This window comes from Myotis daubentonii, chromosome 12 (assembly GCF_963259705.1).
Source record: "Myotis daubentonii chromosome 12, mMyoDau2.1, whole genome shotgun sequence".
Lineage (NCBI taxonomy): Eukaryota > Metazoa > Chordata > Mammalia > Chiroptera > Vespertilionidae > Myotis > Myotis daubentonii.
Window position 1 is genome coordinate 68,620,400 of NC_081851.1, and position 11,310 is coordinate 68,631,709.

Sequence of the window (11,310 nt, forward strand, 5' to 3'; positions counted from 1 at the left end):
AAAAGTTAGATCACTTGAAGTGTTCACTTAAATTCAAACTCATTTAGGAGATAGGGCAGCATTAAAATGCTGAGGTCATCCAACCACTGAAATTTCGGTGTAACTGACATCTGGGTCATTCTGGACTAGGGCAGGCAAGGCACGTCCTCTCTGTGGGCAACACTTCCTCTCAAGGGTGGGGGCATTTGAGAAAAGGCCAGCAGGTGTGAGACCAGCGTTATCTGCCTGGCAAGATCATCTATCCACAGTAAGTCGGGCTGGTCCATCAAGTTGGCCTGCTCTAAAGCTGTAGACTGGGTACAAATCACCAGAGGAATGTGGAAACATAGTTTAAGCTTAGAAAAACGTGTTTCAAACGAGTCTTTTGATCTAATTTGCAGTTCAACACCATTTGTTAATAACTGAAGTTAGTAAGAGATAACCATATTTAAATTGCCCTTCAGCTTTATGGCACGTTATCTATAGAACTCCAGCTGTGTGTGAAAAGTAGTTACCGTGCCCAGATGTGACCCTCTGAGGTGTCAGACTCTGTTCTAATAACATCAACAGTCCCTGCCCACCTGTCAGCACCAGTGTGCTCGCTCCACTAGTCCACACTGGTTCAACTCACTGGCTGTTTGGATTAGTTTGTTGACAGTTCTGCAAAAATGAAACATCTGGATATCTGGTTTAGCATTACTGGACAGCAGGTGAAACGCTGGCCTACTCCCTTGACACAGGAAGAATTTTTGGCAATTCCAGTATTGGGTCAACCAACTACATCTATCAAAGCCAATTCGGGTGTTAGTGTGGACACCTCAGCTAACCTAAGCTGAAGGGAAATGTTGCACCCCAGGATTATGTCAGAAATGAAAGGAACCCGGTATAGTACACACATTAGAAGCCAGTGAAGCACTTGTAAGTAGCATCCTTGCAGTTGCTGGATTGCAAGAACTCAGCCCAGCAGCCTTGGCTGGACTCGAGGACATTGCAGGGTAGTGTCATCACTTTGTCCTTTGCTGTTGCCAGTGTAGGCTCATACCAGCCCCTTCTACTTGCCACAAATACAGGCCAGTTCCAAAGCTTCACTATTCCTAAGAATTGAATCCATTTGTTTCTGATTGGTGAGGAAGAATTGAGGAAATAGGACATGTTTTGGGACCCTTAGGTAGTCCAGTCCAGCAGTCCTGGACCATTGCTCTTTGCCAGGCAGGGTTTCCAATTTCTGTGAAAAAATGGTCATGGCTGTCTGCCACTAGGAGAGCTGGGTTCTGCCCAACGTGGGCTATTTAACTCCCAAGAGGTAACATTCTAACAAGGGAACAAAAATGTGAGTGGGCAGTGCCCCTCTGGTACTGCTGGTTTAGAAACATCCAAGAAACTCGAGGTGAGAACTAAAACCCCGTGAGAACTAAAACCCGTGCAGTTGATAGTCTCAAGTCAAAAATTAAGAGACTGGTGATAAACCCTTGATCCTGCCTCTTAGAGTTCTAAATCTTTCACTCGCTGCCTTAGAAAACAAACCGATTAATAAGGTCCTGGCAAGGAAGAAGACACCTGATTGCTGGCCAAGAATTCCCCCAGGAGACTCTTCCCTGCATTTCCACGCATAAATCACGTAAGCCGTCAAGGCAAATAACAAGTGGGACATGAATCACAGTGACAGTGAGACAAGGGAGCAGAAAGAGGTCCAGAACCCTCCACAGGCCCAAGTTTAGGATGGGTGTGGGCTTCCTTAACCAGAAGTGCAATTACTGCCAGGGGACCAAGGGGAATGTGCAGGCGCCTGTCTTTATCCTGTCCACAGCTATGGGAATTCTTGTAAGAGGAGGCAGAGAGGAAAGCTAGAAATCAAAGCTGTGTCCTTTATTCCACCTGTAGGCATATCCAGGAGCCATATACTGAAGCCTGTCTCAACCGGCTGCTGGAAGGTTCCCCGTGCCGAGGCACACAACTAACTGGACTCTGCTCCCCCGACAGATGGAGGGGCAGGCGACAGCGAGAAGCTGGACTTGGAGGTGGAGGCCCTCCACATCCCCAGCGCTGAAGGGGAATGGTGAGGAGAAAGGATCGCGATGGAGAGGGCAGAGAGGGGCCTGGAAGGACCTACGCTGGGCATTTGGAGGTGCAGGCTGTGGGTAGAAGTACAGCTGCTCTTCCCCACGGTGGTGCCATAGTCTTCTGGAAGTCCCTTTCCTTTTCCTGCTGTGGTTGAAGTATGGGAACAGAAATCATTCATCGAAGAATGCAGAAGCCACTCACTGGAGACCCACCTTTGGGGATGAGGTGTTTGGGGCTTCAGGAGTGAGATGGAAGGCAGGAGATGAGAGAGGAGGCTAGAGAGGCTACCAGCCCAGGGCAGATGCTGGGAGCTATGTGCGATAGGGCCAGAGAAGTGTTCAGTGGAATCGTGGAGGAGGCTGAGATACCCCTGGGCTCAGTCATCACCAAAAATTGGGGAAGAGACAACTGGCCTAGAGTACAGAACTCAGGCACCAAGTAAAAAAGACCCCATGCAGAACTGCCTCCAGCAGTCTCAGGTGGCCCATCTCAGACAGAGACTAGTGGCCAAGGAGGCAGGGCCTATTGCTGGGATATCATAGCAAGCGCCCAGTCCAAGAAAGCCACTGTGATGTCCTGTAGGCAGAGCCAGATCCAGTGGGCAGCCTCACTGAGCTGTGTCTTCACGCAGTCCCAGGTCACCGGACCTCTGGGAGGAAAGCAGAACATCGGTGGGGCTTGGGAAGTAGTGATGTGCAGTTGTGTCAAGCCACAAGGCTGCAACTCAGACCCACAACCACCTCCCAGTGGCCAAGGGATGAGCAAGGGGCAGGGCAGAGAGCCTGAACAGACAAGCCTTGCCCCTGGGAAAAGGGTGTGGGGGCCACTGGGTTCCTGCTGGAGCCCTGGCCGAGGGTCTCACCTGCACACCTGGTGGCAGTGCTGCTGGGCCTGGGCCAGGGCCTCAAGCAGCAGGTGCCACACTGGCAACAGCACGCTGTGGTATAGCAGCAGGAGCAGCTCCCTCAGAGAATGGAGCAGCTGGTTCAGGACATCAGGGAGCTGGATCAGGAGCACGGAGAATGAATGGGGTTAGGATGCTCCCGGAATGCATCCTGGCCCCAAGGACCCAGTCCATGTGGGGCTGCACCTTCCCAAGAACTCAGCTGCTGGGGAGACCAGCCCGTCTCTGGCTTACCCTCTGGGAGAGGCTGGCGAGGCTGTCACCGAAACAGACAAGGTGGGAGGCACAGTGGGCAGAAAGGAAGCTGACTGTGGCATTAACCTGGGTCCAGGCGAGCTGCAAGCTGGGCCCCACCACAGTCAGCAGGTGAGCGCCCCAGGCCGGCAGCGTCTCCTCTAGCCAGCTGCAGATGACAGGAGAGAGGAGGGCTGAGTTTCCTCAGGCAGCTTAGCTCCCCAGAGCTGGGGAAGGGAAGCCTTGGGAAAGGAAAACCACACTTGCTTCCCACTGACTGTCAATGCCATCACCACCCTGAGCACCAATCCATCTCTCCCCGCTCCCCCTGCGAGGTGCTCACCTGTAGCCTTGCAGGCTGTAGGAGTAGATCTTGGCACATGCTTTTTGGCCAGCAGGCAAGAAGCCAGATGATTGAAGCAACCGGCCAGAAAGGGAGTCTGAGTAAAGGGGGTCTCTGTGAGCTGGGAGGTGGGGGGCAGGGGGGTGGGGGCAGGGAGTGGGCAGACACTACAGGCTCCTGAGCAGGCCCAGTGAGGGATGGGGTCGACCTTCGTGTATTCATAGGGCTTCTACTGACCAGCTGTGATCTTACACGAACTGATATATCTTTCTAAGCCTCAATTTACTCAAAAATCAAACAGGAGATAACACCTACTTAAAGGAGACCATGAACACGCAAGCCCTTCTACTCTGCAAAGCACTGGCCCAATCTGAAGTGCTAATGTCACAGTTGTGGGCACAAAAATCTGTCTGAAAAGTGTTTGTTTTGCAGCATCAGGGCAGAGCTGTGTGCTGGGACGGGGTGCTACAGCTAGCTCTATGACCCACCCCATGCTACCTGCCTTGCCCACCAATCCCTGCTTACCCTGGAAGGAGCTGTGTGACCGGAAGTCGTGGCACAGGACACCTATGGCAAAGATCAGCACCAACAGGAGTAGCCGTGTCCAGGGCAGCCGGAACCCCCGAGCCTGCTGCAACAGCCCCTAGGAGGAAAGGGGGCAGGAGCTGTGGTCAGAAGGGAGATGGGGCTGGTCTTGCCTTCTAAGGCAGACCTCAAGCCAGACCTTCCAGGGAGAGGGCCAAGCCCTCCCCAACCCGAGGTAGTGGGGGTTCCAGGGACAGGTGGGGCAGGAATGTGATACAGGCCCAACCAGGGTGTGCCGAGACAGATGCAGAACAGTGTGTGGGTTGGGGAGGACTGGGTGCTGACACCTTGCAGGCTTTGTCACAGGTGACAACATCCTGGTTATTACAGCTGCCTTTCCTTAGCAGCTCCTGGTTGGTAAGCTTGAAGGATTCAATGGTTTCTTGCAAAGACTTCTGTGCCTGTAGGATAAGAAACATCTGGGTTGAGAGCATAAGCTTTGGCCGTGAGGGAACCCTCCACCATGCTTCATTTTCCAGGCCAAATGTACTAGCAGAGCACCTTCTCAGGGAAGGGGGACAGTGGCTGGGGGTACGAACCCAGAACCCAGACGAGGCTCAGCCTGCCATGTCCTTCCAGCTCCTCACCTTCTTGGGAATCCGCTCCCAGGACCTGAGCAAATGCTCCAGCAGCAGGCTGTGGGGAAAACACAACCCCTTCCAATCAGGGAGCCCACTTGGCCCTTCCCATCCTCCATTAGGCCCCTGCTGCCTCTGGCTGAAGACTGCACCCCCACCAGCACAGGAACTGCTTCCCAAGAGCCACATGCAATGTTCCCACTCAACTTGGAGGCATGAGCCCCAACAACAGTAACAAATGTTCCCCTTCTGCTTCTAGGACAGGGACAGGCTGGGAGGCACGAACTAAGGCTCTTCTGTGTGGGTGAGAGGTAGGTGACACCCCGCCCCCCCAACCTGCCTGGATTGTGACAGGTGCTTGGGGTATAGCTGCCTCCAGACACTGGCACTGAGGGGGTCCACGGTCAGGCATTCGGTCAGGCTGCTCAGGAGCTGCACAGGAGACAGGAGAGAGGGAGAGAGACCGCTGGGCCATGGGCTGGTGGAGGGGAGAGCTGAGAAGTAACCCCCTTCCCTAAGTGAGACCATGCAGGCAACACATCCACCCTAAAGGGTGGACAAATCGTGCCAGACCCCAGAAATCTCAGAGGCTGTAAAGGGGGAGGCTGGGGTCCTGAGCTAGACCTTGACCTCAAAGGTCACTCATTTGCGAGGGGGAAGACTTCAGAGACCAGCCAGACCTGAACGTGCTGCCCTTCCAGCTCTGTTCTGAGGGTAGAACATGACAGAGTGGGGCAGGAGGCTGTCAGGAGTGAGCTAAGGGACATTCAGGAAACGGGTCTGTGAAGAAGGGCCTTGGTCGGCAGACAGGGACCCCTGCAGCTGACCCCTGGAAGGGAAAAAGCAGCCTCCCACCATTTCCTCACCTCTTTCCTCATCTTAGGAGGGCAGTCAGGGGTGGCTCTGGACAGGAAGGAGGGGAAGTAGGTATGCAGGGTGGCTTCCGGCTTGGCCCCAAATGCCAGCACCTTCAATCGGGGGTAGATCTGACACAGCTGCTCCTGCAGGCTGGGGTGGGGGTGGGGAGGAGAGCCAGGCACAGGCTCTAAAGGGAGCTGTGCATTGTGTCCCTTTTGCCTGCCCCCCGAGTCCACACCCTGCCCGAGGATGGGAGTCGCAGAACCTTGTAATCTGCTGGAAAATCTGCTGCAAGTCACAGATCCTCTCCCCAGGAAAATGCCCACATGCCAATCACACTCAAGGGTCCATAAAATTTCAGGGCGTTTACTGATCCCTTGAACTTGCAGGTTGAGAATCTTAGATTTAGGGTGGCTGAAGAAGGGACAGGAATATATTGCCTGCTTCTGACCCCCTGCTGGGATCCGTCACAGCAGTTATGTCCCAGGGTGGCCCTACCTGGGTGTCAGGGAGTTGTTGGGCATATAGGCAAAGTCCAAAAGTGGGAAGAGGTCCTTGGGGCCAATCATGCCAAAGCCCTTGGTGAGGTTGGGGTGCATCCTGTGGGAGGAAGAAAGGCTTGTTGGGGACCACCACCTAGGCTGTGATCCCAGCTAAGACCAACAGCTAGGACAAAGGGCATAGACTCTCCCTCACCCTTAATGGTTCCCTCCCCTTCCTTCTTCACCATCACATTCTGAGCTGGGAGGAGCTGGTCCTGGTCTCTATGGAGACCAGGATCCCAGCATCTCATTTTACTAAAATAGCCACTTGGAGACTCCTGGGCCCTCCCCCTCCCATCTCCCCTTTACTCACAGCAGCAGCCTATCCAGGTATGCGATGGCGAAGGGGGACAAGGATTTAATGCCCAGCACAGGCAGCATGATCCCCAGCCACACTGTGGAGACAAAGGTCAGGGAGGAAGCCTCAGGCTCAGACCCACTGGGACATTAGAGAAGTTTTCTGGTTCCAAGCCCACCCGCCCTTCTCCACTGCCCTGTTACCTTTCAGTCCCTCGGTGAGGTTGGCAAAACCTGCTTGGCCCAGGGCCCACATGATGGTCAGACACTTTGCTGGTCGATTCTGGTGGGACCTCAGCAGTTCCAAGAACTGAGGAGCCAAGTAAGAGAGGCAGGCTGGGGTAGGACAAAGCATCCGAAGCACCCCCAAAACGAGGCAGGAAGAGCTGCCAACTGGGCCAGTGGGGCACCGTGGTAGTGTGGTGCAGTGACTCAGAGCGTGGGCTCTGGCACCAGACTCTGGCCTTCACCCATACTTGCCACTTACTGGTTGACTGACTCTAGGAAAGTTACTGAGCCCCTCTGTGGCTCAATTTCTCATCTATAAAATGAGAATAACAGCAGTACTTGCCTCGTGTGTATGTGTGTGTGTATGTATATATATATCAGACACACAGTAAGTGCTAATAGTGTCAGCTACCAGGACTGGTCTTACAGGGTCTTCTGCTAGCCCTCGACTGGATCCAACAGGGTAGATTCTGCCCGACTGCCCCAGTCCTAGCCTCCTGGTGTTCCTACCGCCGTCCTGAGCTCACCTTGCCCAGGTTCGTGGTGGCGATCTTGGGCTTGTCTTGCAGAATGGCCTGGATACAGATACGGTAGCCATGGAGCGACTCCCCTGGAGAGACACATGCTCTTAGACCCACACATAGGAACAGACACCCAACACCTGAAGTCTCCCTACTGGCAGCTGTAAGCCCAGAGCTCAGGCCAACAAGTCCTAACTTCCTCCTCCCTTTCCCCAAGTGTCAGGATTAGCATGTTTCTCTATTGGAAACAACCCAGCCATTTTTGAAGCGAGAAAAAAGGAAACAGGCCCCCGAGATGGGGCTGGCCCCCCTCACGGCCCTTCACCTGGTGTCTTGTCCAGCTCTTGCAGCATGGTGAACAGACAGTGGTCAAAAAAGAGCTCCAGGGACCCCGCCGCCTTGGCCAGCAGCCCTCGGATGATCCCACGCAGCTCGCGGCTCACCAGGCTATAGGGGTAATCTGGGCAACAGGCCTCCATGTGAGCGCTGGGACCAGAAGCCTCTGCCAGCTGTGCTCCGAGGCCGGTGAGTGGAGCCGAGGTCCACACGGAGGCTGGCACCCTCCCTACCCCAATAAGGCCCAGAAACGTTCACAGCATGATGGTTTGAGAACAGCTCCACCCATGGAAATCAGGGCGGTGGGGAGCACTGGGGTCTGTTACTAAGCAATGGGCTTACGCACAGCCATTTCAGGATTTTCTTGAACTTGTCTGAGCTTGAGGGAGTCGAGAGAACTAACCGTGAGTGTGCTGGCTTAGTGTGGGCTCACTGAGAGGGGCTTGGAGCTTGTAGTTCAGATAGCTGGCCAGGTCCTTCAGCCACACGGACGGGTTCCCAGAGAACACGCTCTGGCTCTTGTCCAGTTCCTTCTGCAGAGCTGCCACGTCCAGCTGCCAGGGACACAGGCCCCACACGGTCAGTTGCAGGAGGAGGAACAAAGGGTTTCTGCTTTTCAACATAAGGATGTGGAGTGCCACAATTTTGCTGCGTCCAGATCTTTAGAGAGTTTAGGAAAACTGGAACCGCTGACCCCCCCCCCAGGACCAGTACTCCTAGGCCCTTCACATGTTCAAGGGGAAAAAACAAAAGGCAAGAAGCTCCCAGGGGTGAGGAAACAAAAGCAGTTTCTCTAACCTTCCCTCCCGTCTCTGGGCTTCCAGACTCCCCTCTCACTAATCCATGTTTCCCTCTGAGCTTCTCATGGCCTTCTTATCCTGAGAGTAGTAATTCTATCTACAACCTAAGTCCCCTTTGCTATGCAACCTAACACATTGGCAGGTTCTGGGAATTATGTGGGCATCTTTGGGGGAGGCATTATTCCGCCTACCACACCTACTTTAATTGACGGGGTTTCCGAACTTCCCCGAATGCCTCCTCTCGGCCAACAGCGTCCCATCAGCTATCAGCTGCCCATCCTCCTCCCCCCTTTTCGTCTCTTCCACACTCAGGTCCTCCTTCTTCCCCCACCCGTAGGCGAGGGGCACTCACAGCTCTCAGTGCCTCCTCCAGGCTGCGGAAGCGGCCCTGCTTCTGGTTCTGGTTGGTGAGGGTCGCCACCTTCTTAGTCTGCTTTTTGTTGGAGGGTTTCTTAGGCTCCACAGCGGGGGGTGGAACCTGCTCCTTATTCTGCTTCTTCATGATTTTCTCAAAGCCCCGCTCATAAAGGGTGCTGGTCGTCTGGATGGGAGCTGAGGTGGTGACAGGCAGAGAAAGAGGGGCCACCCTCGGGTCAGGAGGACCCCACGGGAATAGGGGTCCCTTCTCCCACCTGGCACCGGATTCACCTCCAGGGAGGAGCTGCCGCAAAGCCCCTCCCTGCTGTCCTGCTGAGGGAGCAGGCCAGGGAGCCTTCCCTCTGCGCCTTGCAGCCACCACAGCGGGCTCCTGAGCCTTCCGCAGAGATGAGGCGTCTGCTACTAAATCGGAGGATGCGGGAGCTAGTGGAGGGCTGGGGGGCAGAGGGCTGGCTCCTTTGGTGAGAGATTAGGAGTCTGGGAGGTCAGGATTTGCACATCTTGGTTCTACCCCAGCTCCTCTGGGTTCAGATGTGACAACTCGCTAATCAACAAGTGGCAAGCGTTCTCCACGCCTCTGGAGAGTAAGGCTTGGCGGGTGTCTAGCGTGCGGTGGACATGGCTCCGCGGCGGGGCCCCCTGTGCGCCCTCCCCTCACCCGCCTGCTGGTCCCTGAGGAGGGGGCACCTTATATCATGAGCGAGCATGCCTCCTCCCCGCTCTCGGACACCCGCCAGGAGAAGCCAGGCTGGGCCGGCAACAGCTGCTCGGGTGTGTGCGGGGAGCCCGGCGTGCAGACCCGAATCCCTGTCCCTCTGACAGGTGACACTGGGCATATCACTCCACTGGGCCTCAGTGTGCGCATCTGCGAGGCCAGGGCAGCAACCTCCCTCACGCTGGCTGCCATGTGATGTGTGAGGCTCAAGAGGCAAGGCAAGGGTCGCGCTCGCTGAACCCGAGGCGCCGATCGGCAGGACGGCTCGCGCCTGGAGGAGCCCGGGGAGGTCAGCTGCTCGGTAGCCCCGGGAGCGGCCAGCTCGGGTCCGGGCGGCAGCGGGCCGGGTGGGTACTCACGGGTCAGGTCATATTTCCACACGCCGTTCGCCTCCCCGAGGGTCCGGCGGTCCGCTCCGCCGCCTCGTCCGCCGCCGCCGCCGCCGGCCCCCGGCCGCCGGCCCTTCTTCACCACCTCCCAGCGCCCTGCACCCGCCGTGATCGCCGCCATGGCTCCCACCCGCCCGCCGCGGTCGGCCACCTCCCCGGGCTTTCCGGCTGGAGTGCACGCGCCGCGCTCTGCCACGTCTCTTTGTAGAGCCTCGCGGCGCGTGACGCCGCCCCAAGGCAGCCTGGGACTTGTAGTCTTTCGGTTTTGCCAGGTTATCGCTAGCGAGAGGCGGGGGTGTGGGTGTGGGCGGGCGTCGGGGCTCCTTCGCCGCAACCAACTTCCAAAGGTGTTGAGACGGAGGCTATTACGCTTAGGGAACTGTCATGGAGCATCTACTGTGTGAGGGTCGCTGCATCAGGTGACTTGCTAATTTAGCTGATGCGGTTTTTCTTTCTCGTAGTGCTAGGAGGATGGCATGGAAACAGTTCTCTTCCCCTCCAGGAGAGTTTGTAGATTAAACGCTTCCTTCGCTCTAGGAAAGCGTTCGTGTTCTGTTGCTGGTGATTAAACTTTGAGTTTAATGGGCTGTAAAAATCTATTGTGCAGGAACAGGGAAGAGGATGGAGCTCGAGGGAAGAGGCGCATTTTGGAGGGTGGAGAGTGGAGAGTGGAGAGTTCTTTGCATGGAGGCAGAGAAGAGTCTGGGGCTCTGGGACAGCCAGGGCTGGGTTTCCTCTTGCAGACTATGGAAAAGAAGCGGCTCTGGCTGCCGTCAGTCCCAAGTCCCAGACGTGGCAGGGAAGTGATCAAAAGCCGCAGACCTGCCCTGGCTGGTTTGGCTCTGTGGCTAGAGCGTTGGCCTGTGGACTGAAGGGTCCCAGGTTCAATTCCTGTCAAGGGCACATGCCTGGGTTGCGGGCTCCATCCCCAGTAGGGGGTGTGCAGGAGGCAGCCGATCAATGATTCTCTCATCATTGGTGTTTCTATCTCTCTCTCCCTTCCTCTCTAAAATCAATACAAATAAATTTAAAAAAAAAAAACAAAAACCTGAGGAACCACTCCAACAGGTGACTGCTCAGACATTGACTATCCCTGGAGGGCCTCCTGCCTTGCTTGTAATATAATGTGAGACCACAAAGCTTGAAGCTTCCCAGCAGGGGAGGACGAGGGAAGGTGGGAAGGTGAAGTGAAAGTAATTTATCACAATTAAGGAAACGTGCCATTTTGTATACATTCCTACATGTGAGGATGAGATTCATACCTGGATAACCCAGGATTCTCTCATTTTCAGGTCAACTGATTAGCAACTTAATTTTATCTACAACCTTAATTCCCCTTTGCTATGCAACCTAGCAGGTTCTGGGAATTATGTGGACGTCTTTGGGGGGAGGCATTATTCTGCCTACCACACCTACTTTATCAGCAGGGTGAGGTCTGGGCCTGAAGATGAACACTGGACAACGCAGAACAACCACTGTATCCTTTTATAGTATCTACTTGGGATACTATAAAGGAGGAAAGGCCTTTTAAAATGAGGCAAGGGATTAAAAAATCACAAAGA

The 11,310-nt window shown here is 55.1% G+C and overlaps 1 protein-coding gene across 3 annotated transcripts; it reads right to left on the reverse strand.

The window, feature by feature from the left end:
• Positions 1–1,824: 1,824 nt before the first annotated feature.
• TMEM214 (transmembrane protein 214) lies at positions 1,825–9,928 on the reverse strand. 3 transcript variants are annotated; one of them, XM_059660345.1, is made up of 18 exons: positions 9,719–9,928; positions 8,915–9,100; positions 8,619–8,818; positions 7,870–8,020; positions 7,456–7,590; positions 7,137–7,219; positions 6,586–6,691; positions 6,398–6,479; positions 6,041–6,142; positions 5,551–5,692; positions 5,025–5,116; positions 4,694–4,742; positions 4,394–4,507; positions 4,047–4,164; positions 3,522–3,618; positions 3,179–3,347; positions 2,903–3,042; positions 1,825–2,689 (listed from the first exon to the last, which is right to left on the reverse strand). In XM_059660345.1, the coding sequence occupies exons 1-18, from the start codon at positions 9,867–9,869 to the stop codon at positions 2,563–2,565; spliced, it is 2,244 nt and encodes a 747-aa protein (XP_059516328.1). In that variant the 5' UTR covers positions 9,870–9,928; the 3' UTR covers positions 1,825–2,562. The 3 variants fall into 3 exon arrangements, with proteins under 3 accessions (XP_059516328.1, XP_059516330.1, XP_059516329.1); XM_059660347.1 differs by lacking the exon at positions 8,915–9,100 and adding an exon at positions 9,332–9,630 and having other exon boundaries at positions 9,719–9,858; XM_059660346.1 differs by lacking the exon at positions 8,915–9,100 and having other exon boundaries at positions 9,719–9,927.
• Positions 9,929–11,310: the final 1,382 nt, after the last annotated feature.

Coding starts and splice junctions, on each gene's coding strand:
- TMEM214 (XM_059660345.1), bottom strand. CDS start 9,869: ATGGCGGCGATCACGGCGGGTGCAGGGCGCTGGGAGGTGGTGAAGAAG. Junction 8,021..8,618: donor TGGAGGAGGCACTGAGAGCT/GTGAGTGCCCCT, acceptor TGTCCCTGGCAG/CTGGACGTGGCAGCTCTGCA. Junction 4,165..4,393: donor CCTGTGACAAAGCCTGCAAG/GTGTCAGCACCC, acceptor CTTTCCTCCTAG/GGGCTGTTGCAGCAGGCTCG.